Below are 24412 nucleotides of genomic sequence, written 5' to 3' on the forward strand. Positions count from 1 at the left end.
TATTTTTGTTTCTCCAAGAGGGATATCAGCTGGACCCCAACAAGAAGCCAAAGCAAGTTCCCGGGAATTGCTTCATCCCTAGTTCAGGGGGAAACTTTTATGGCGTCTGGATTTAGACATTTATTATCAGTCTGATACGTAGGTTGCGCAGGCTCCTTCTGTTACCGGTGGACGTTAACCTTGTCAGTTTTTGGAGTGTCAGCTAAAATTTGGAATTGGCTTTTTCTCATGCAGATAATATATTGAAAAATATTCAAAAGCAATATATTAAAACACAATAAAAAAAAATAATTCTGCCCAGAGTAGGTAGTGACTGAGCCAATCACAAAACTCCCTTAATTTCCTGTAGCTGTGCTCACGTTTATCTCATAAATCATTATACAGCAGTGTTTTATGGGTACAGCAAGGGATTCTAGGAGTTGTAGTTCAGCTGTCAGCTTTTTATCTAAAAAGGTTTACATAATATACAGCTATGTTATAGGAGCTAAAAAGGTAACACTACAGGTAGAGAGGGAGGATTTATGGACCAAAATACATTATTATTATTATTATTATTATTATTATTATCAAAAATAAAAAAGACCCACAATTAAATTATTGTGGTGCGAGGAGGTCCAGGGCGACATCTTACCAGAAGGGGTTAAACCGTTCACAAACATTTTAACCACAAAGTCTGCCCTGCCCCTGCACTTCCTCTCAAGGTCCTGGTTTTTTTTTGTGTTTTTTAATACATCAGCTTTTTATGAAATGCCTTGGTTGCCGTGTGATACATTATAAAAGGAACATAATATGTATATATATATATATTATTATTATATATAGGGTTATCTAGTGTACCCCCCGTGTCATGATCTAATGATCCAATCCAATGCTTCTCATAGAGGGGGGGCGAACGTTACTCGGTTAGAGCAGCAGGAAGCGCGTCTAGTGCCTGTCAGTAAGACAGTTAGTAAAGGCACATTTACCCATCAAGGTAAACATTGCCCTTTCAGCGAAATGGCAATGTTTTATCTTAAAGGTTTAAAATGATAAGACCATAGAGATGAAGTGGTCTGGGTGACTTTAGTGTCATTTTAAAAGTGTATGAGTAGCATATTGATCCAGTGATGCAGATACAAAATAATAGTGTAGTACTAACTTCAAATTTCTTATTTATCGATCCCTCTGCCCGTCTCCAGGCAGGTATCGACCCCTCTGCCTGTCCTGCTTTCTACTACTGCCTTTACAAAGGCATTTGCGGCTCTCAGGCCTAGCTCTTTCTTGTCCCAGGCCCAGCGACTGGAATCTTTGAACAAACCACACAGAACACACAGTTCCCAATACTTTATATTCACCCAGGACTATCTCCTATCTGCCTTACATTAGACTAATGGCGACACAACAAAAGCATGTGGCCAATCATACGGGCACTCATAATAATACAAAACTATATTTATGAAGGGGTGGGGAAGACAAAATTAAGTTCCTTGCTTGCATAAAGTATAATATTCAGATCTACCTGAATATGCAAACAAACTAGCTCTGCTATTCAGGTAGTGCACATAACTGTTGTAACCAACAGGAGGCGCTGCACAAGCCCCACAGCCATACAGAGGGTAACATAAAACATTCCCCAAATAACATTATAATACACACCCTGCACCTCTAATTGGTACAGGGTGACTTAAACATAAGAGTCAACCAGGGACCTACATGAAGTGTCAGTCTTATGATCTCAGTGATGGTGACTACCGGCACACTTCCTTCATCAAGTCTGAAGTGTTTCTGAATGGAATGAGATATATAATTATATACGAGTTGTGATACAGTGGTTAAGGGAAAAAAAAAACAGAACTGGTTTGTAATCTGGTCTGTTGTTTCATGAGGCATAGAGAGAGTTAAAGAGATTGGATACCACAGGCTGACGAAAGGGGTGTTCAGTATGTTAGTGCACGGTCAGATTACCTACCCTGTGCAGTATTTAGATTATGACTATCTCTGTACACACCTGGTCACTATTGCAAAAAAATATTAAATATATAGCTGCATGCAAAAACAAAAAAAAGAAAGTGGACATGTAACATGTAGGTGGACATGTAGGTTTAGATCATCTTGACGGCCGGTGCAGCTAAGTTGCCATGGGGCTGTATTGCTACTAACAGCACAGGAAGGTACAAAGCAATGTACAAAAAAAAGGCAGAGGTGCAGGAGGTAATGCTAAGGTGAAAAAATCACTGCACCATTCAATATACATATATGTGTATTTATATGCATGTGATGTATGTGTTGTATGTATTTCATTACCCTCAGCCTACATTTTGTACATTGCAAAAAAAAAAAATATTTTTGTATTTTCATTATTTAAATTTGTATTTTTTCCAGTAAGGTAGGGTAGATTAATCATTGCAAATGTATATTACAATATCTACAGGAAGCACTTTATATTAATTAGCTGCATATTTAAAATGAAATTTAAACTATATCTGAATCATAGAGTTTGGGCTTTCCTTTTTTTTTTGTATTGTAACGGTGAATGCTTTAAGGTGTATTGTTAAAGCAAGCTAGCTATTTGTGATATTTAATGACCTAGTCTGCTTTCAGCACAGCATTAGACTTGAAGTAGTCTTGTGAAATTTGCTATGCTGAGCAGAAGCCAATACATGTCCCTCGCTGCACCATGTGACTGGCTTCATTTAACAGAACTTGCTTCCCAGAGTAAACTCTTTCCTCTCACTGTAACGGATATGCACATCCTTACCAAATGCTCCTTTTTCTAACCATCTATGGATCTTGATTCTATAGCAGCCTCTTGCACTGTTGTAGGACAACTTGGGTTCCTTTCTGCCGTGGTCATCATATAAACAGGATTTATTTAGACAATATTCTGACCGTGGGAAAGAAACAACTTTGTAGGAGAAGAATAATTCTAACAAGGAAGCCTTTGTCTCTTCCCTAATGGAGATGCCGAATTACTGATGACTTTTTCTAGGGATAGGGAAATGACTGAAATGTACATCTATGCTAGTGAGGAATCAGACGAGGTAAGATCATTTAAAGCTTCCTTCCTATCTTCAGAACATTTAACTTTTCCCCTTCAAGTTTTGAAAGGACTGTTTGTAGATTGCGTTTGACTTTTTCCTTGATTAGTAAGGAAGGTACCTAAACCAATTAAGCCTCTATGAGTTAATGAAACAAGTCCGACGTTTCGTACATGGTTCCAATTTAACGGAATTGTTTAATATAATTTACGAGCTCCCGCATTACAAAAATAAACATCAAACGATACTCAAGGAGCTGGTTCGCTTGAGTTGAGCGTAAAGTATTCACCTCCAGAGATCAGCATTGCCACCAGATTATTAGGGGTTGATTTACTTAATTGAAAACTGTGAACAACTGGGTAAGGAGATTGCATATTTTAGGTTAAAATATCCAAGTACAAAATTTTTTTTTTTAAAAATAGCCAGACTTGGGCATCTTTCCAATTTGTGTATTTTGGCTAACTTTACAATTCCCATTTTAGTGAATAAGCCTTATGTGTTTTTATTTCTGAGTTGCATTTCCTTTAACCCTGTCCACATTTGAAGCTGTAAGGGTTAATACCTCTATACATTGTAATGATCGTATTACTGACATATCCTTTAGTATTGGTCAAATCCACAATAAAAACACTTACTGATTTCGGAAGTAATCTTAGGAACAGTCTTTTGTCACTCCAGAGGAAGAAGTTTTCTGAGCATTCATGTGAGTGTTTGTTTTTTTTCTTGTACGTTTTTGACAGCATCCTTTTTATCTACAAAATACACAATGGCAAACACTGTTTCCTGTGAAACCGTCTTCCTTGGGCAGATTTCTTTTTTTTGTTTTTGCCTGATAAAGGCCTCCAGAAGAAGCATGATCAGATTACACCGACCCAGTATCAATAAATATATTTTAAAAAGTGAGCAAAAACAAGTGAAACATTAAATATTTACTTAGTTCTGAGTTCTCGTGGTGAATACTGTCTTAAACCACCATGCCACCCAAAACCCCAAAACTTAGGTAATGATTGAATTATCTTGGGAACACTCCAAGTGTTAAAATGTAATAATACAATGATACAGTGAATGTATTCACAGTAAGAGTTTATTGATAAACTAATAATAATAATGCTGCCATAATTTCACCAGCAAATGGATTAACTTCACTGTGGCATGAACGCTGACTCCCATAATCCTCTGCAACCTTAGAGGCTGTTCTAGAAATCTGTACATTTCTAGACTCTCAGCCGGAAGTCCCTGGAATGTTTGTCCTAGATTCACAGGGTTCTCCAAACTCTGGCTCTCCAGACGTTACTGAACTACAATTCCCATGATTCTTTCAATGAAATATAGCTACATCTGGAGGGCCGGAGTTTGGAGAATCCTGTAATCCAGAACAATGATGTTTAACATTGGCACTTAGATGTTTGTGAACTACATTTACCATGATCCTCAGCCAGCCGGGAGGAAAATAGATTTCCCAAACTCTTGATTGGCAAGGTTAACCATCTCTACGCTGGGATGAATAAAGTAAAATAGTGAGGAGTTGTACCAAGGAGTGATAAATGTGAGAGTTCTATATGATATATATAGAAGTGACTGCAGTTCTAAAGCTATTCTAGAGATCCAGAGCCGTGATAGACTATATGTTGTTTACTTGCATCATCAGTTGTTGTTGTGGCACGGTGTGATGTGTATTCAAAATCAAGCTGGACTCTGCAATACCTATAAGCTCTTGCATGCTGTATGTGAAAAAATATGCTACCAAGTCACAGCATTTATTACTTATTCTAGAACTGCCCAGCCATCGTTTTAGAAGTTTCAGACAGTAAATAAAACACATGTTGAAATCCCATTACAGATCCAGCTAACCGGTTTAGCTGAAAATACCTATTCGAGTTTCTTTGACATCTCTGAGTATCCACAGGCCCCTCAGAAGGAATTTAAGCTTTAGTGAAAGGAGAAAAAAAAAGAGCAAACCTCAGCTTAATGTTGTAGTTTTATAGTTTTGGTTTATGTAGAATAAGACAGCGAACTTAACACGTTTTTCTTTTTCGAAAGAACTTTTCCTTAGCTGATATTTCTAAAAATATTCCGCCTAAAAAACATGTGGTTTCAATTCGGGGAAAGGACTCGTGCTAGCAGTCCAGATAAACAATTATGTATGATTCATTGCTTGGGAAGTTACAGCCAAACCTCTGATAGGCTAGAATGTTCAAAGTGTATTTAGTTTGCTTTAACTCGAGTACTATGTTAATTGCGGCGGTCATGAAAAGTTGTTTTTATAAATTTCAGATGGCATTGAAAAATTTAAATCCGGAAAAATAAGACATGCTAATGCAGAAAATGAGTATTATGGCGTAGTAGAGCAGGAACAGCTAAAAGGTAAAGGCACAGCTGAGGTCCCATGATGCTGAATCGTAAAAAATTCTAAAGCTATACTTCCGTTTCAGCTGCTTTGGACTGAAATGTGAATTTCTCTTTGAATTTACTTTCAATTGAATTCCTGTCAATTCTCACTTAAGTGAATAACCCTGATTGTGATTAATCAATGTGTAGCCTTCCTTCAACATATGCATCTGAGCAAAACTTGGCATGCATCTGACAGACTTTTCTAATATACAATTTGCATACTTCTAAGATGGCAACCCTTCCCTCATGGGTATTCCTGTAACGTTACAGGCTATTAATTGGAACTTTATAACTTAAAGGATCACTATATAGTGTCAGGAAAACAAACCCTGAGGGTGAGGATCCCCCTCCCGTGGCGCTGAAGGGGTTAAAACCCCTTCAGCTGCTTACCTTAATCCAGCTCCGGGCTCCCTCGGCGCTGGTGACCTCTCCTCTCCTGCCGACGTCAGCTTTCCTATGGACGTTCTGCACGCTGGATGCAAATTTTGCATCCAGCGTTTTAGAAGCGCCTATAGCGGCTGTCAGGAAGACAGTCACTAGAGGTTGGATAAACCTTGCTATGCAAATATAGCAGTTTCCCTGAAACTGCTATGTTTGCATGTGAAGGGTTAAAACCGGAGGGACCTGGCACCCAGATCACTTCATTGAGCTGAAGTGGTCTGGATGACTATAGTGTCCCTTTAACTCTGCTCGTTAAATGGTGTTTGTCCACTAGTATTCTCCAAGCGGTATTATAAAGAGCTGGACGTATATCATGCAAAGTAATCTCTACAATAGGGATCTTGAACTAAGGTCCCCCAGCTGTAGATTGTCTAAAACTCCAAGAATTATTTGAAGAGGCCAGAGAATCATGGATGTTGTAGTTCTTCAACATCTGGGGGGTGACGTTTGGGATGCATGCTTTAGTCCAGACTTCCCCAAGCTCCGGCCTTTCAGATGTTGCTTAACTACAACTCCCATGATTCTCAGCCTATTTCATTCATAGAATCATGGGAGTTGTAGTTCAGCAACATCTTGAGGGCCGGAGTTTGGGGAAGCCTGCTTTAGTCAGTATAAGGCAAGTTTAAAGGGACAGTCCAGTAAAATATTTCTTTATCTAACTTAGTGAAACCCAGCTTAAAAATACTCTGAATCTTAACTCATACTCTATTCCTGTAGTAGAATACAGAATTTTCTCTTTTTCTCTATATTTTTCATATGTACAGAGTGGACATGTAAACATGAGTGTTTGCATTTAACCCCTCCCCCTGCACTTTTACAATCAGTACTTCTATTAAGAACCGCTTGGGGATACTCTATAGATACTGAATTTTCCCAGCAATTTTCTTAGTCGTGATTTATTTTCCTAAGTAGATGGTAAAGAAGTCAAACAGATTCACAGCTTTTACTTATCAAAAAAGGGTTAAAGAGACACTCCACTGCCCAAATACTAAATAAATAAAAATCAGTTTAGTAGATATACCACAAATGAAAACTTGAATGCATTTAATTATGCATTTTTCTTTTTTAAATTGAGATATATATATATATAAAACAGCTTGCAAAAGGTACAGTTCTGCCTTTGAAAGCCCTCCCCTTCTTCCCCTTCCCAGACTTTCTGTGGCTGCCCAATCACAGACTTCCCAATGTATCTCAATGAAAAGTGTTTGCAAGGCAGGTGCTCTGGGCAATTGCTGCATCATGATTTAGGACTAATTGAAAGCCAAGGGGGTTAAACCAGGTTCATTTGCAAAAATGCCAATTTCGATTAAAATCTACACTTTTTGCAAAATGAAATAAAAAGGACACATTCTTCATACACACAGTTTTTCAGCAAGCCCGTGTTTTAGGGGTCTGGAGTGTCCATTTAATTCATCAAACAAATAATTAAAACGCAGATAGCAAAAAGCCGTTTAAAACAGCTGATTTGAGAAAATTGTTCACCTGTAGACACAGTTTGGGCATTCTAGCCTAAATTCTGTTTTTGAGCCATTGCAATTTGTATCTAGGTAATACGCCCCTGTTCTTACAGAATATTTATTTTAGATCAAGTGCTTAAATTAACAGATATTGAACATTACCGTCATTATCAAGTGATGATTCAGTGCATTCATCATCCAGAACAATTACGGTGCTTAAAGAAAACAGAACATTATGTGCTTTCTCTTTTATGATATGCTATAACTCACATTATAAAGAGAAATGGCACTGCATACGTTTTCCAGCCATTGGAAGGGGGGACCAGACCCAACCCAATGGAAACATTGGTTATCAGAGAAGGCGAAGACAAGTGATGCATGTCAATGGACAGACTTGGTTATCCACTACACTCAGATTTTTGGGGAATTTAAAGTGTAAAGGACCACTCCACACCCCAAAATCACTTCAGCTTACTGAAGTGTTTTATAGGTGAGGAGTACCCTCATTTAACTGCAGTGTATAGAAGTGCTGATTTCTATGAGAAATCAGGACTTTATAAATAAACTAGTTTCACCATCAAACAGCCAGGGAGGATTCCTTCCTACTTCTTTTAGCTCCCCTGAGCTAATGGAAGTGGCAAGCACGCTTTACTTGAGCCTCTCCTTCACAGACCTCAGACCAGCTCCTCAGCCTCAGAATTGCACACGCCGTGGGATGCGTGCTCGTGCATGAACAGGCTTGCGTGCACACAATAGTATGCATGCGTGTGCACAATCCTTCTCAGTGAGAAGCCTCTGATTGGTTACTTCCCTGTAAAGAGACTGAAAGTCTCTACCGGGAATAAGGGGAGGGCTTACAAAGGCTGCAGTCATAACAACTGCAGATTTTGTAAACTCTTTTAGACTATACTTCCAATGAATACGTACATAAAATAATGCATGCATGTTTTCATTGTATATCTACTAAACTGTGGGTTTTTTGTTGGAGGTTGGGGAAGGCTGGACCTGTGTAGTGGCTCTTCAAGGTCAAAGTAGGTGATTAGGCAGCATAACTGACTTAGAGAATTTTTCTAAATCTGCTGTTTGGCCTTAAATTTGAAATTCACTTACAAAGTCTAGGCAGCTGTGATATCTTTGTTATGTGATGATATCATATACCATGCCTTTAACCCGATGGGACTCTTGAAGTTGTTGACGTGGATGGACATTAGTGAAATCAATAGGAAAAGTATATAGTGTGGGATGTCAATACAAGGCAGAAGGGACCTTTACAGAATTTGCTCTAAATCTTGTTTTTATATTAAATGTGAAGGTCTATCCATTATAGTTTTTCACAGTTTTGGTCCACAAAAATATCCACATGAGCTATTTAAAACAATGACACACAGGCAACTGACTCACACTGCCCAGTTAATGCAAGCCAGGTGTGATTAAGGAAAATAGCTGACTTGTTATGTGAACAGAAAAAAAATGTTTCTTCACAAGACACTGAGCTGGACCTGAGAAACAAACTGGGTCAGCCCTTTATTGTGACTATTCAGATCTTGCACTCCGAACCTCCAATGCATTGCAATACAAAGTAAATTCAAGTCTGGATAGACACATGGTTGGGAGGAAATGGCTTGTCATATGGTCAGCACTCATGCAGTCATTGATGCTCACTTTATGCCTAAATTAATTTAGGAAATGAAGGTAAGTGACATTGAGCGAGAGATCACTTACATTCCCTTCCCTTGCATCTGCTATACTGTAACCCCAATATGTCCTCCCATTGCCACATTTCTTTATGTGTTCTTCAATGCCCTTACTACAGTACAGATCACCACAGATTTATTTATCTCACCAGATAGTATGCCTCCAGCCACATGCTCAGATATATTCTCCCAGTTCTTACTCACCAGCCATATACTCTAGGTCATCATACTCTTTTCCACATCCCTCCCTCAATGAATTTGTCCAATGCCATATTCCACCAATATTTTTTTCTATAGACACATTCCACCAGTATATCTCCCTATAGATACTTTTCACAATTACAGCTCCCTATAAACACATTTCACTAGGAGATCTCTCCATAGACACATTCCACCAGAACATCTACCCATAGACATGTTCCACCAGAACATCTCCCCATAGACACATTCCACCAGAACATCTCCCCATAGACACATTCCACCAGAACATTTCCCCATAGACACGTTCCACCAGAACATCTCCCTATATACATGTTCCACCGCTACATTTCCCTATTGACACATCCACCAGAACATCTCCCTGAAGACACATTCCACCAGTGCAGCTCACCGTGATTTCTCCACTAACTGGCTTTCCTGTGTCTATGCTAGCTCACTCAATGTATAACATGTGGGGAAGGGTCTGTCTGGTATGTTCAGCATATGATATTTCATCGCATGCTGCAGGGATCAGCAAAGCCATCACAGCCCTGTAGTATGCATTTATATGTTATACTCCTTCTATAAAGTACAATTAACGTTATATACAGTATAGCTTGGCATGTCAGCATTGCCTGACTGATAATATATTTTGCCACTGTGATGATTCTAATATATTGTACAGTCTACCAGATAGATACAGCTACTATTGATAGATACACTAGTCTAATACTATCCTTACCTTTTTGTGTCATTTTACCCCACTCCCTCTAGCATGTAAGCTCATTGAGCAGGGCCCTCAACCCCTCTGTTCCTGTGTGTCCAACTTGTCTGGTTACAACTACATGTCTGTTCGTCCACCCATTGTAAAGCACTGTGGAATTTAATGGCGCTATATAAATAGCATAATAATAATAATAATAATAATTGAGGCAATAAATATTTTTTATTCCTCCCTGTTAGCCACATATACTGATGTTTTATATACTATGTTAGGGGTACTCCAAGCATTGTGACAACTGTATTATATATAATATATATATATATATATATATATATATATATATATATATATATTCACTGTATAGCAGGGGTGGGCAATCTGTGGCCCTCCAGATGTTTTGGACTACATCTCTCATAATGCTCTTAGGGCCATAATGCTAGCAAAGCATCAAGGGAGATGTAGTCCAAAACATCTGGAGGGCCGCAGATTGCCCACCCCTGCTGTATAGCATTGATTATGGTACCAAAACATTATGAGTGAAGCACCTCTGTATTATGTCAAACAGTTGCCATCAAACCATGTTCACGCTTTTTGACAAAAAAACAAATTTTCCTTGATCATATCACCATTATTTTTGACAGTTGACCAGATGTATTAAAAGTCAGAGTCAGCTCTGGTGTGGTCACACTGAAGGGCTGGGGAGATGCAGAATCTAAATCCTCACAATGCCGTGATAAGGAAATGTATCAGTGTCCCTTTAACAACATCTCATGTTTAGTAAAGAAACAATATGTATATTCACTAGAAATTTTGGTTAAAACAAGTAATGATAGCATTAAAGATTTCTGTTATGAGGACATTCCAGTGACTGTGCAAGGCTGGCCAAAATCCAGATTGGAATTAAATGATGCAAAAGTCACACCGTTTTTGCATGTGGGCTATTTTATTATAGTGTTAAATAAGCCATATAATATTAAGGAGGAAAAAGAGTTCCCTGATTATCAACAATATTAATTATGGCTTCCCGTTTGGCAGTTCTTTAGTTACATTTAAGTGGTATAAATACAAGTAACTTGTATTACGGGGTACTAAAATATGTTGAAAATACACCAGGAAGGAGAAAGTACTGCATGGTCCAAAATGCATTTTTTTATATAAGATACAATAAATTATGGTTAATTCCAAGGTTTTTTATTGTCATTGTCCCATATGTAATCCTTTTTCCTGACATCGTCAGACATTCGATTTTTTAGAAGAAGCAAAATGAATTTTTACCATGCCACAAACATTCTGAAGAAGAGAATTCCATGTACTTTTTTGAGATGCCATTTCTCCCGTTACTGGGAATCCATATGTTTCAGCTGCTGACCCAGTCAGCATCTGTCACTACTGTTCCCACAGTGAGAGATTGTATATATTTACAATGTTGACTTTAAAAGTACGCATGTTAAGTGTCCCTGAGAATTCGTATGACGCAATGTGTATGCAGTGCTCATGTAACTTCAGCGTCATTAAATGTCTGTCAAAAAAAGACATGGTGATGAAAAAATACCACCATGGTAAGCTTAGCGTTAGATGGTTTAGAGTTGTGGTAGCCATTTAGGGTTGTGGTAGTGGGGAACTGAGGTGGGCAATATAATGGCTTAAAATGAGAGAGTTTTTAGGGTTATGAAGACTTAGGTGTAGCCTGTTTGAGAGTAATAACAGTTATAATACAAAACACCTTGAAAGTGTCTTAAAGGTACAGCCTTACCCAAATTCATCTTTAACCTCTAGCTTCCGCAACCCTAAATCCTAAAACACACTGTGGTGCCTGTGTGTAAACCATACAGTGTGATGAGGCACACTGTGGTGCCTGTGTGTAAACCATACAGTGTGAGGAGGCACACTGTGGTGCCTGTGTGTAAACCATACAGTGTGAGGAGGCACACTGTGGTGCCTGTGTGTAAACCATACAGTGTGAGGCATACTGTGGTGCCTGCGTGTAAACCATACAGTGTGAGGCATACTGTGGTGCCTGTGTGTAAACCATACAGTGTGAGGCATACTGTGGTGCCTGTGTGTAAACCATACAGTGTGAGGCAGCACACTGTGGTGCCTGTGTGTAAACCATACAGTGTGAGGAGGCACACTGTGGTGCCTGTGTGTAAACCATACAGTGTGAGGAGGCACACTGTGGTGCCTGTGTGTAAACCATACAGTGTGAGGAGGCACACTGTGGTGCCTGTGTGTAAACCATACAGTGTGAGGAGGCACACTGTGGTGCCTGTGTGTAAACCATACAGTGTGAGGAGGCACACTGTGGTGCCTGTGTGTAAACCATACAGTGTGAGGAGGCACACTGTGGTGCCTGTGTGTAAACCATACAGTGTGAGGAGGCACACTGTGGTGCCTGTGTGTGTAAACCATACAGTGTGAGGAGGCACACTGTGGTGCCTGTGTGTAAACCATACAGTGTGAGGAGGCACACTGTGGTGCCTGTGTGTAAACCATACAGTGTGAGGAGGCACACTGTGGTGCCTGTGTGTAAACCATACAGTGTGAGGAGGCACACTGTGGGGCCTGTGTGTAAACCATACAGTGTAAGGCACACTGTGGGGCCTGTGTGTAAACCATACAGTGTGAGGCACACTGTGGGGCCTGTGTGTAAACCATACAGTGTGAGGAGGAACACTGTGGTGCCTGTTTGTCCCTTTTAACACTGTTTTGTTGGAAAGCAGTTTAATGAAGCTGCAGTGCAATTATTGCATTATCTATTTGTTGGTAACTTTAATCTGACTTTTTAAAGTCCAGTGTTTTTAAATGAATCATAAGAGACACACGGTTTTAAATAGGTAAGTATTAGTAACCTCTTCTGATTTACCACTCACAGCGGTAGCAGTGAGAGCAATTGGTTCACCGATAGATTGTTACAATTGGTGCAATGGAATAATCTGACTTTGTAAATTGTGAAGCTGTGACAGGCTCAGCATCATGGTGGCAAGAGGGCCTAGTAAAATGTATCACCATGTTTATTTTTTTGTTACAATTTTATTTCATAATTACCAGAGGCCAAACAGCATAACCCTAACTCTTAACTGTACCTTTGATGTCTTTATTGCACTCCTTATAATGTGTCACCTGTAATTAACAAATTTAGCACATTTAAATACTACACAAGTGATTTGCTTTGTAATCCAGGGTAAGTGAGTTTATTTGCATGTACTTTAGCTGCACTAATTATGTGCACATTATAATAAGAATATCTGTGAAGATGTGGGGGGTAGCATTTTTTTCTTCTTTTTGTGTGTGTGTGTGTGTGTGTGTTTTATTGAAATCAGAAGCATATTTATACATGGCACACCACAAAAGCTGTATTTGTCTTTTAAAAATCAATGCATAGTATGTGTGGGTGCACTACTTAGGAAAGGAAAATTGTGGTGAAAACAAACACAGAGCAAAAACATGACAATATTACTTATATGCCGACAATGACTACAGCCTTTCTCCTGAAAAGGTTGAAGAAACTTGGTGCCAGCATGAAATATCCGATTTGTTTTTTTGGATAATAAGTAGAATATACACCATACTCCACACTAGTTATTTAACAGCAGCACTGTAGAGTATTATGAGAGCTTAAATGAAAAGAATGCTACAAGAGTAGGATCTCTAAGGACCATATTGCCATGACTATCTAGAATGTCATTGTTTCCTAATTATTACCAGCCTCAGTAGAGTACAGGGACCTTCAGCATTTTGCTGCATGTGTGCATGCATGTATTCATCAAGTGTGTGTATGTGTCTTAAAATTTATATAAATCGGGGACTCCAAAGGTTCTATGAAGTAATATGATTTAAGTGATTCTTCTCCCATACAAGCAACATTACTTTTAATTATTGCTATTTTTTTTATTTCAAAGTGTAGAGAATAAGACTACCTTTGGTTTGGCAGATAGAATGATATGGGTACAGTGGATTTCCGAGCACTAGAAACACGTTTTCAATCCTAACGAGAATGAGATAGGTGTGAAACGAAGTATGTTTTGACCCAGGGAAACTAGATTGAATAACAATTTTTTGGCAAAATGCATTTTTTGGAAACCGGTAATATGGACTAGTAAGACTGTATATATTTTGGGACTAAAGATATTAGAGAGATTTGTAGGCCTCTTGGAAGAGATTCGTTTTGAAGAATTGAAGATGGTAACGGACAGACAGAACTCACGTAATAATAATAAGTTCCAGAAATATAGAGTTGACTGGGAAAAGTTATCTGTGGGAGGTTTTGATAAGAGACGTGACAATTCTTAGGATATAAGAATATTAGAGAAACTGATTTGGGATAATTAACTGATAAGGATAGAAATATAAAAGGAAAAGGAAAGCATTATGAGTTTATATTTCACTGTTGGTGAATTGTAGAATCCATGAAAGGCTTTGCAGAGAAGACAGGCAGAAAATAAACAATTACTAAGAGCATAATCAGATAGCCAGCATTTTATATAGATTTAGCTTGTGGGGTTTTTTTTTTTAGAGGAAAACCAATATGGGTATAAGATTGCAGTAGCCAAGATGGGACGTAATGAGTGCATTTTAATTTGGGCTCACCCACTTTATATTCTATACAATTTGAGAAGATATACTCGAGGGATGACGAGAAGTAATGTATGTTTCAGGTGGTATATATCAGAGGGGATAAAAGATCAGGAAATGATCAGCGTTTGCATGGTTTGGTTCATCAGAAGGAAGTTTATTATATTTTCTCACCATGATTTAATTACTGTATAACTTTTTGCTGTCTGAAAGATATTGAACTTTTATCAAATTCTGTCTATTTATCTATCTATCTTGTTGAAAAATGAAAATATGTCTACATATGTATGTCATTCCCATAGTGTGTATGTTAATAGATAAATCTCTTTAAGTTACCCTGTGTGTAAATTACAAAATGAATTGTGGCACACTGATTGTCAAATTGTAATGTTTAAGCCAACCTTAATGTTATTTTTCCAACCAGGGTAGTTTAGATTATTATTATTTTTTTCTGCCAATCAGCTGTCATTTAACCATAATGCACTGTTTAGTAAATTAATCCCAATCCACTTATCTTTATTGCTTAAAGTCAAATTGTTATGAAAAAAACAACTTACTTGATATCGTTCCCATATGCATCGAATACACCATAAAGATGCACGGTGTACACAATATAAATTATAAATATTTAGTTACTTTTCTTTTCGTTCTAGCACCACTTCGTGGGTGGTTACTCTTTATGTAACACCCACCTCCTGGCCTCCGCTCCCCTTTGGCTCCTCCCGAAGTCGTCTTTGATTAGCCCTGCTTGGGACGCCAGTGGCGTCAGCATGCTGCCTTCGATGCTAGCATGCTGGCGTCAAAACGGACTGACATCACGTAACTTTGTTCCTATACTCTCAGGCGCCGGCTAGGGAGTTTCCATAGCAACCACAGTGCATGCACTGATCTTTTCTGCTCTCCCTTGTCAGTCAATGCCCTGACTAATAGCTGGAAGAAAAACTATTTTTAAATAGGTTTTTCTCCTAATCTATACATTTGCTAAAAAAAAACCTTCTAGCAGAATGTATAGTTAAAATTGTATACTCAATCTAAAGAGCATAAATTGTTTGGGGCATGACAGATGCCCTTTAAGGTATATTACAATCTAGAAGCTTTCAATGCTTTGTTGTAAATATATTCACATTCATAAATTATTTTTTAGTACATTGACTTGTATAATCTCTTTCATGACTTAGAGCCAGAGGCGTGATTAATGTACTTATATGCATTTCTCACCCCCTCTGGCCACGCAGGAGTTAAACCCAAGTGGAATGCACACCACCTTCATACAGTATTTATGATTAAAATTCTAAACATTTGTTTTTGCGTTTGCTGCACTTGGTAAACTAAACAATTGTTATGTGTTTTGTTCTTTATATGTCCTTAGTGATGCAGCAAATAGCACTCACGATGATATAGGGCTATAAATGATAAGCTTTCTGGCCTGGGGGGGAGGGAGGGGGGGTTGGTATTGTGATGCCACTGCCATAGATTAAATAAATGCAGAGAACGTGTTACCAGCTGTTCTGGTTTTTGCAAGGATCTTGCTATTTTCAAGCGGTTTACCCTTGAGATGCAGAGCAGCATCTGACATACACTCACTGCTCAGTATGATGCGAGCATCTGCGTAAGAGCTGGGATTCGGAGCATGCCCAGTTCTGTGAGAACCCTCCCCTTACTAGATCCCTAAAGAGACTGATTGAACTTTGCACTTGCAAATGTCACTGAATACATTTTGCTAAGGATTTTATTTCCAATAGGTTTCCTAGCACAGATCTGTTTGGATCTCCTGTCTCTGCAACCATCACCCGGCAGTGGTACTGATGCTGGCAAAAGAATACCTTTTATGTGCACCCTATGCATGTTGAGAAAGGGAATTTTTGATGATATCACCAATTATTTATAGATGACCTATGTTGTGTCTTTTTTTTCTTCATGGATGTTTTTGACCGGAATGGAAAACAGATACTGTATTTCACTAGCACTTTCTTCCAAGTTCATGTGACTGTCTGGCACAGTAGCATCTTCAAAGGCAAGATGGATAGGGCAGGATTCGAGATTCTGCAATACCCTCTATGTTTTGGGGTAATCTGTATTGGATGCTGCAACTGGGACTAATCAGTGAGCTGTCTGGCTAATGAAGGCCACATGGGTCAGGCTTCTCAAAAGAGCCAAAGGAGGCGGATTGCAGAATTCTGATATTTGTGTAAGATATTTGTAATATTACCTGTGGGAAGGTACACATATTGACAGAATGTAATGATTTATCTGTAGCACTGCATGTACTTAGAAAAAAGCAGATAATGTAAGTTTTTTCCCCGCAAGGGTTTTATTCCTCCGTAATTTCAAAAGGATAACTTAGATTGTTTTATGTTTGAATCCTGAACTCTGCTGTAAGAAAGTGAGCATGATAATATCACCTATTTTGTAATGACATTTTTTGTTTGTGTATTATTTAAGAGTGTGTTTTATTTATTAGTTTGGGGGAAAAAATATGAGTTTCAAGTTTGTTTTTTTGTCTGATTCTGTCCTGCATAAAATATAGCTAACTGTTTTTGAAAATTATTGTATATTTTAATCAGATTTACATATTAAAAACATCCATTTAATATGTATTTGTATATGTATATAGATATGTTGTTATGCTGTTGTCATGCTCATCTAATTTATGAAATTATCTATGTTAACATAAAGTGAAAGCAGGGTATATTGCAAAACATTTTGCTGCCTCATAAATAATAATAATAATAATAATAATAATAATAATTCATGTAATACTATCACGATTTTAAAATAATACATTCTAATACTAATATATAGTCTATTGTATACAGATGCCCTGTCCCATTGGCAATTGACATAAATAACTTGGTCTTAATATAACCAGGTGTGTTATCATGTGTGCAGTGAGGGCTTATGCACTAAACATTGAAAGAATTAAAAACAAAACACATCAAACAATTGAACGGTAACGAACAGGAAACCAGATTCCAAATTCAGGCAAAGTGCACTGCTTTGGAAAAAACAAATCCCCACTCTGTTATAGCCACAGATTGAGTCTTTTAGCTTGAATTTTGCAATCCAATCTTCAATTAACCACATGTCGATGACTAGTGGATAAACCCCAACATTTATATTACTTTCCACCACTTAATATATAGAGATGTTTTGAAAGGGTTCTCCTAACTCTCTCGTTTTTTTTCAAAATTCTATAGTGCTTGGAGGGGACAAAGAGGGGGTATGAGGAGGCTCCTTCTTTGAATAGTCATATGCATTTTTAAAATTTGAATCTTAGAACACAAGAGTGACAAATGTCGCAACACTTGCAGCTCAGATCAGCTGTGGTTGAAGGGTTAAAAAGCTATGCATGATGACATTTTAATTCTGGTTCAACTGAAACCTATGTTTCTGTCCCCAGGGTTCAGCGGACTCCTACACCAGCCGTCCATCCGATTCAGATGTCTCTCTGGAAGAAGACAGGGAGGCTGTCCGAAGAGAGGCAGAAAGACAGGCCCAGGCACAGCTGGAGAAAGCAAGGGTAGGTATTGCTTTTGGTCTTTGCAAATGAAACAGAGCTGCATTAATAGCTTTCATGGTGGTGTCAGATGAGCTGTAAAAATAGTGTTTCCTTATAACAGGATTTATCAAAGAGCAGCACCCCAGTCTAAAGGCTGGAGGCCTACCTTCTGGTCCAACTCTGCTCTGAGCATGGACATATTTTGGAAATAAATAAGCAAATATTGAATAAACCTTTTTTCCAATGCAGCAAAATTGTCATATTTCCTGCTTAGTGTTTTGTTATATTTGTGTTCTTTTCACAATTTTCCAGTTAACTTTTTGGAGAGCAACCAGTTGCCATTTAGTATCTTATCAACCTGAGCTATAATGTTGTTAGTCAAGTGGACATGTCGGTTTTGTGACATACGTGTGACTGTCATATTGCCATGCTTATGCAGGATGGTTATGAATTCTTCATTTTTTTTTTTCAAACTGTGCTTGAAAGTGCTGCCCGGCAGTATGTTAAATTCTTGAAACCTAGTGCGAATGCAGTTAATTAATCTCAGTTGAGATCTGGGAAAAACCACCGTGATCAATTCATTGAGTTCATGGATGGACAGGTTCCAGACTCACTACCGTTTCCTGGATATGTATCACACTTACATGCTGCAGCACAGTTTAATGAAAGCATTGCCCTGCAGAGCACCCCTGCAGCATATGATTTCTACATACCTCTCACTGCCTGATCTACAGCATGGTGATGCAATATGCCTCCAGGAAGACGTTGTGACAGTGTAAATCCTATAACAGGGAGCTTGCAGACATTACATACACAAGGCAGCAATATGAATCCCTACCCAACACAATGCAGGAATCATGGCGATCTGGCAATCCTAAACAAAGAACATATAGAATATGTTTGCCTTTTCTTGTCTGATGCCTTCATATATGCTACATTTATTTTTGTACTTTTTTTTCCTGTGTTGGTGTTTATCACAATATACAACTAGTTACTGATTATAATCTTCAATAGTTTATTCCCAGTAGTATATAATGTATAATTTAAAAAAATATATTTCTTACTATTGAAATATCTAGAGTTGATTTTTATTAATTTATTTTATTTTTTTTAAATTAAAGTTCTAGTCTTATTATCATCATGGATAAATGCTGTCTGGTGATATACGGTTCATTGCTTTGCAGGAAGTCATGGGGTTTTATGAAATACTGGTCACAAAAAAAAACAAAAAAAAACTAGCATTTGAGCCTCATGTCTGTTCAATAATAATTTACTTCTTTCATATTAAGTGCACCCACACACATTCTATATAATTTTGTTCAGGAGGAACAAAATGTTTAAATATGAAACATAATTTAATATACCGGTAAATACAATTTTAAAAGGTTTGAGAAATGAATAAATCTTTTTTTCCAAGTTCTGCATGGCATTTTAACTGTAAATCTCTTAATACTGATAGCTTTTACTGCGATACACATATTTGTATGCTGTGAAGTCCCATTAGTACAACGATGCCCAAAGTTGCAATGTCAAATATAGGGCTTCCCCTATTCAGTTTACTAGATTGGTTTGCTGGGCCTATATTGCCTTTGAGACTGTGGCAGCCCAGGAATGAAAATTATGCTCATCATGTCGTACCATTTGTAAAAGTAGACAACCCAGAGTATTAAAAATAGAGTATGACCAATCTTTCTTTGCAGGTCACAAAGCCTGGCCAAAATTAGTGTTCATATTAGTTTGTTTTGCATTTTGCACACAAAAACTGCATTTTTGCAGATGATATCATTGTCATATGTTTTACTACTCATATTTGTGTTCAACTAAGTCTCACAATTATAACAGTACCCACCATGTACAGTTTTTATGGTGGTTTGGAAAGTTGCACAGTCATATATAGGGCGTGTAAATTAAATTCTCTGGACTTTCTGCCTGGGTTGTCAGGCAGGTCCCCCGATATGTAATGAATAAAATAATATAATATTATATAGTTACACTTAGAATTTTTTGTTCATTGGACTTGGAATATATATATATATAAATATATATATTTAATTATAAGTGTATTTTGAATGTTATATATATATATATATATATATATGTCAAAACGCACATAGAATGACATTTTATGTATATATGTATAAAATGTCATTGTAAGTGTGTAAATATATATTATTTATATATCATTAGTTTATATATTATTAGTTTTATTAATTAAATATTGAGGGACGTACCTGGCAACCCAGTCAATCTTGCCAAGCAAACCGATTAGAGTCATGGGATCATAGTGTCACGCGATCACTTGACTCGGATCAGATGGATTGGCTGCATGGGGACTGCCTGGGTCCGGATCCGATGATGTGAGTATGATTCAGGGGAAATTAGGTCGGCTGCAGGGGCACAAACAGGATGTGTCATTACGCCCTAACGCTGTTAAAGCTCATACCGTTCATGATGTAATGACATGTCATAATGGCGTGAACGGGTTAAAAGTGGAGGTTGTCAAAGTCTGTATTTCCATGTAATTAGCAACTATCGCTAATTAGGGTCCCATACATGGATTTTGTAACGCAATTATCTGCCTGTATTTATTTATAAAATATTTTACCAGGAAGGATACATTAAGATTTCTCTCGTTTATAGTATATAATATGATTAAGTACTTATTTAAAGCTGAATTCCAACATTTACATTTACAATTTCAAATTCAAGGTTAAAATATTCAAATTGTAAACATTCCAAGGTTTCCTGCTCCTGTCCCTTTTATTAATTTATTTTTTTATCTTAAATTGTTCTTCTGGTTTAGGGTGCCTTACTTTGATAAAGTGTTTTGGGGGATATATACACATTTCGGTTGGATACAGATGTTCATATTGAAAATGGCCATGAATTTATTTGACTTCTGTTAAATTATATAATTAATTTTATTGGAAATTATAGCTAATGAAAGATATAGGTAGTGTAACACAACTGATTAGGATAAAAAAAAATCTTTTAGGCATGTTCATCTATTTCTGCAATAGGAAAAGTATCAGTGAAAATGTATTATTGTTCATTGGACTTTGAATTCTAGAGAACTGACAATAATAACTGATAATCCCAATGTTTTGATGATATTGTGTTGGGTTCACAGTTTAGTGTACTGAGCCCAATATGCAGATAGATGCTTAAGGCAAAGAACCAGGTTTGCAGTACCAAAGGATTAGACAAAGAGAATAGTCGGGGAAGTCAAAGGTCAGGACAGTCGTCACAGGTTCAGTTAATTGAGGTTCCACCCTGGTCTCCACCTCTTGTACCTTTAAAAGGCTCTGTGTTTGATTCCCTTGAATTTCTTCCTTCTGTGTGGTCGGACATGCTCCCCAACACAGCACAAACAGAAGTCAGTTTGTTAGAACGCTGCTGCTTCTGTTCGTGCTGTGTTTGGGAGCCGGCGTCCGTACGGATGGAGTTCTGTCTGCAGCATAGGTGAGTAGCATTCGCATGAACAGAGGTGGCGTTCGTACGCATGGAGTTCTTCCTTCTGGTTCTGGTAAGTGGCGTTCGTGCGAACAGAGGTGCTGTGCTCATGAACGTGAGCGGTCAGCGTGCCTGGTGGGTCGCGCTCTGACACAGTGTCCTCGTGGAGTGAGTGAGAGATGCGGCATGGGAGCGTGAGGTAGGTGAGTGAGGAGACAAGGACCCGATATATTGGGAGTTCTGAAAGTGGTCTAAAATACTAAAAGTGGATCAATCACTACTGAAACCAGTGGAATAAGCTGTCTCGTTCCCTTTCTGAGTCCACTCCTTTTCCATGTTTGCACCACTTTTCTACTAAGGTGGTCAGTTTACTAAAACAGTTGTGACATGTTTACAGCCAGCTTGAAAAATGTAGGCATGGATAACGAACTTGTTAAAATATCTCCATTTCTGCTGTTTTAACCTAAATGTTTTAGGCTTCTTCTTTAGCAACTTACTATGTAGTGATTGAACACCTGAAACTTCAAAGTACCTACCTCATCTTTACAAAATTGGTCAAATCTTATTTCGGTTTACGGATTCGAAGCTGTAGGATGTGATAACTGCAATGGTTAAGGTGCAATAGGACACTAGCTGTTCAACTCTTTTTGTTTAGACTAGAAATGTTACAGTCAATTGACTATACAGAACAGAGAACTGAATCTTCTCTTGTCTCTTGCATTGCCAAACTTTTACTACCCCCCCCCCCCCCCCCCACACACACACAAACACTTGTACCTTTTTATTATTATTCCCTTTGTATTATTATTACTTATAGTAGCGACTATTTACAATTTTTCAATTGGGTATGAAATTGTAGGTAATTTACAAACTACTTTTGGCAGATCCAAGATGATCACAGGTTAGGAGGTTGGATATAACAGCAAGATGTCACGTGACATACACAACGATGGCTGACAAAGCATCATGGGAGTTGTAGTTGCACAACTACTTAGGACCTACCTTTCAGTCTTGACCTAGAGTATAATTAACACAGAAGCAAGCCTCTGTGTGAAGAATGTGTGGCTTCAGTGTAAAACAAATAGCCAAAACAAAATGCCAAATATTTGAAGCAAGTAAACAGGTAGCAATCAGATATTGTAAGTTCGTTGTACTGCTCACACTTCTTTTTATAATAAGTAAATCTGGCACAGGGTTGCCATGGGAATTTTGTTCTGTAATACGGGCTACAGTGCACAGACAGACCTTATACAATATTAATTAACCTCTGGCATAGCTGTCAGAGTAGAGGAAAAACAAACCACATCTTCACCACAGCTTTATTTTTTATTATATATTTTGTACTATTTTTAACTCGGTGTAAGGTGTTTTTCACTACACCTGACACATGTTCTGACTAGGATACAGAGTTTCTTCTCTCCAGGTATTAGAAGTAGGAATCAATGGTAACTCTGCTTAAAACAACCTGATAACCATCTCTGTGGTTTGCTGTCCTGCTGTAGGACACGTAGTCGGTGATGTATAGATCATGTACAACACAAAACCCTGACTTGCATTAGTTACAGCAGCCATTTTGGGGTTTATCTACTAAACAATGCATTGTTGTGCAAAATGGAGGCCACAATAGCTGATTTGAAAACATTATCAAACTAATTCATTCACTAGATGTTTGCATTTTCAGTTTCAATTCATTACCGATTGCTGCTTATTGAATTAACGGATTGAATTTGTACAGGTTAATTTTCTTCATTTGCAAAAAAAGAAGTCTGGTGCTCGTTGGGAGTAAAATAGATAGAGTCCTTCGCTGGTAGTTTGTAAACTAGTTCCTAGATATATTTTAGAGCAAAATGCAATTATTTACATTTAATTTTACATTTTAAATGTGTTTTGCTTTCTTAATTAGTTGCATCTTATAGTCTACTAAACGTTAACATGTTTAGTATGCTGTAAGATGCAACTGTATTCCTCCAGACGAGATACTATATCTTCGTCAAGTGAGTGTGTTGCGTAGACTAATTCAGGAACTTTATAAATCTGCTCAGAGTTCTATTTGACAACTGCATGTCTCCCGGGGATATCCCGCTCACTCACTCCAGTGAGGATGGCTGACCCTGAAGATTCCTCCACACTAAACAAAGACAGCACTTCACTCAAGTCAATAATTTAGAATAAAATATCTTTATTGACACACTTTTTAGAAAAATGAAACCGCAGGCCTACTTTGTAAAATCATGTGATACTGGATAATGCAGTGGTTGTCAGGCACTCTCATATACGTTACTCGGGACATACGGTAACTTTTTAAAGTTTTTGCTAATAAGACAATAAAGCATCTGTAATTTGCATGAATAAGGTCGTTTGGCACGGCCCTCTTCCCCAACTGTTCCTGTATGTCATACGTATTTTGTTTGAAATAAATGTCGGTCTTGTTTGTCTACTGCACAGTGCTGCTGAAAATGTTGGCACTATATAAATATTTGTAAAAAGCAGGGGGGGTTTTTGTAGATAGCCACTCTAGTTTGTTTACGCATGGACTTTACTGAAGTTAATTCAATCTTTGCTTGGACTTGTTTGTTAGAACCTTTTTAAAATAGTCTTTATATTTTGTATTTAGATGCAAATTACGGATTTAGCAATGATTTAATAATTGATGATGAATTAATCACGAACCACTTTAATCCAGTTCATCCAAGACAATGTTTGACATTCAGAAAGTGCAGATTTATTTTGAAAAGTGAGCAAGAGGGGGGCAGCTAATTAAACCCTAAAGTCCTTCAGCTTCTTGGACTATTCCTTTACTTTCCATCCCAATGATTTTACATCATTGCTGATCACAGAGCCTACCTCTCTACCTGAAAGACACAAACTGCTTTAGAATTTCATAACAAAAGCACCGGTCCCAATGGTTCCAGTGAACCCCCTACGCCAGGCATAGGAAATCTTCGGCACTGCAGATGTTTTGGACT

General features: G+C 37.8%; 1 protein-coding gene across 6 annotated transcripts in view; it reads left to right on the top strand.

The window, feature by feature from the left end:
* The window catches only part of CACNB2 (calcium voltage-gated channel auxiliary subunit beta 2), a 255787-nt gene that overhangs the window by 144581 nt on the left and 86794 nt on the right, over nt 1-24412 (top strand). For 3 of the 6 annotated variants that reach the window (XM_063452511.1, XM_063452516.1, XM_063452512.1), the window contains one exon: nt 17895-18014. In XM_063452511.1, the coding sequence (XP_063308581.1) occupies nt 17895-18014 (120 nt within the window). Of the gene's footprint in view, nt 1-2700; nt 3021-16133; nt 16683-17894; nt 18015-24412 lie in introns of those variants that run through there. The other 3 variants (XM_063452514.1, XM_063452517.1, XM_063452515.1) reach the window with 2 other exon arrangements.

Source organism: Pelobates fuscus, chromosome 4 (assembly GCF_036172605.1).
Source record: "Pelobates fuscus isolate aPelFus1 chromosome 4, aPelFus1.pri, whole genome shotgun sequence".
NCBI lineage: Eukaryota > Metazoa > Chordata > Amphibia > Anura > Pelobatidae > Pelobates > Pelobates fuscus.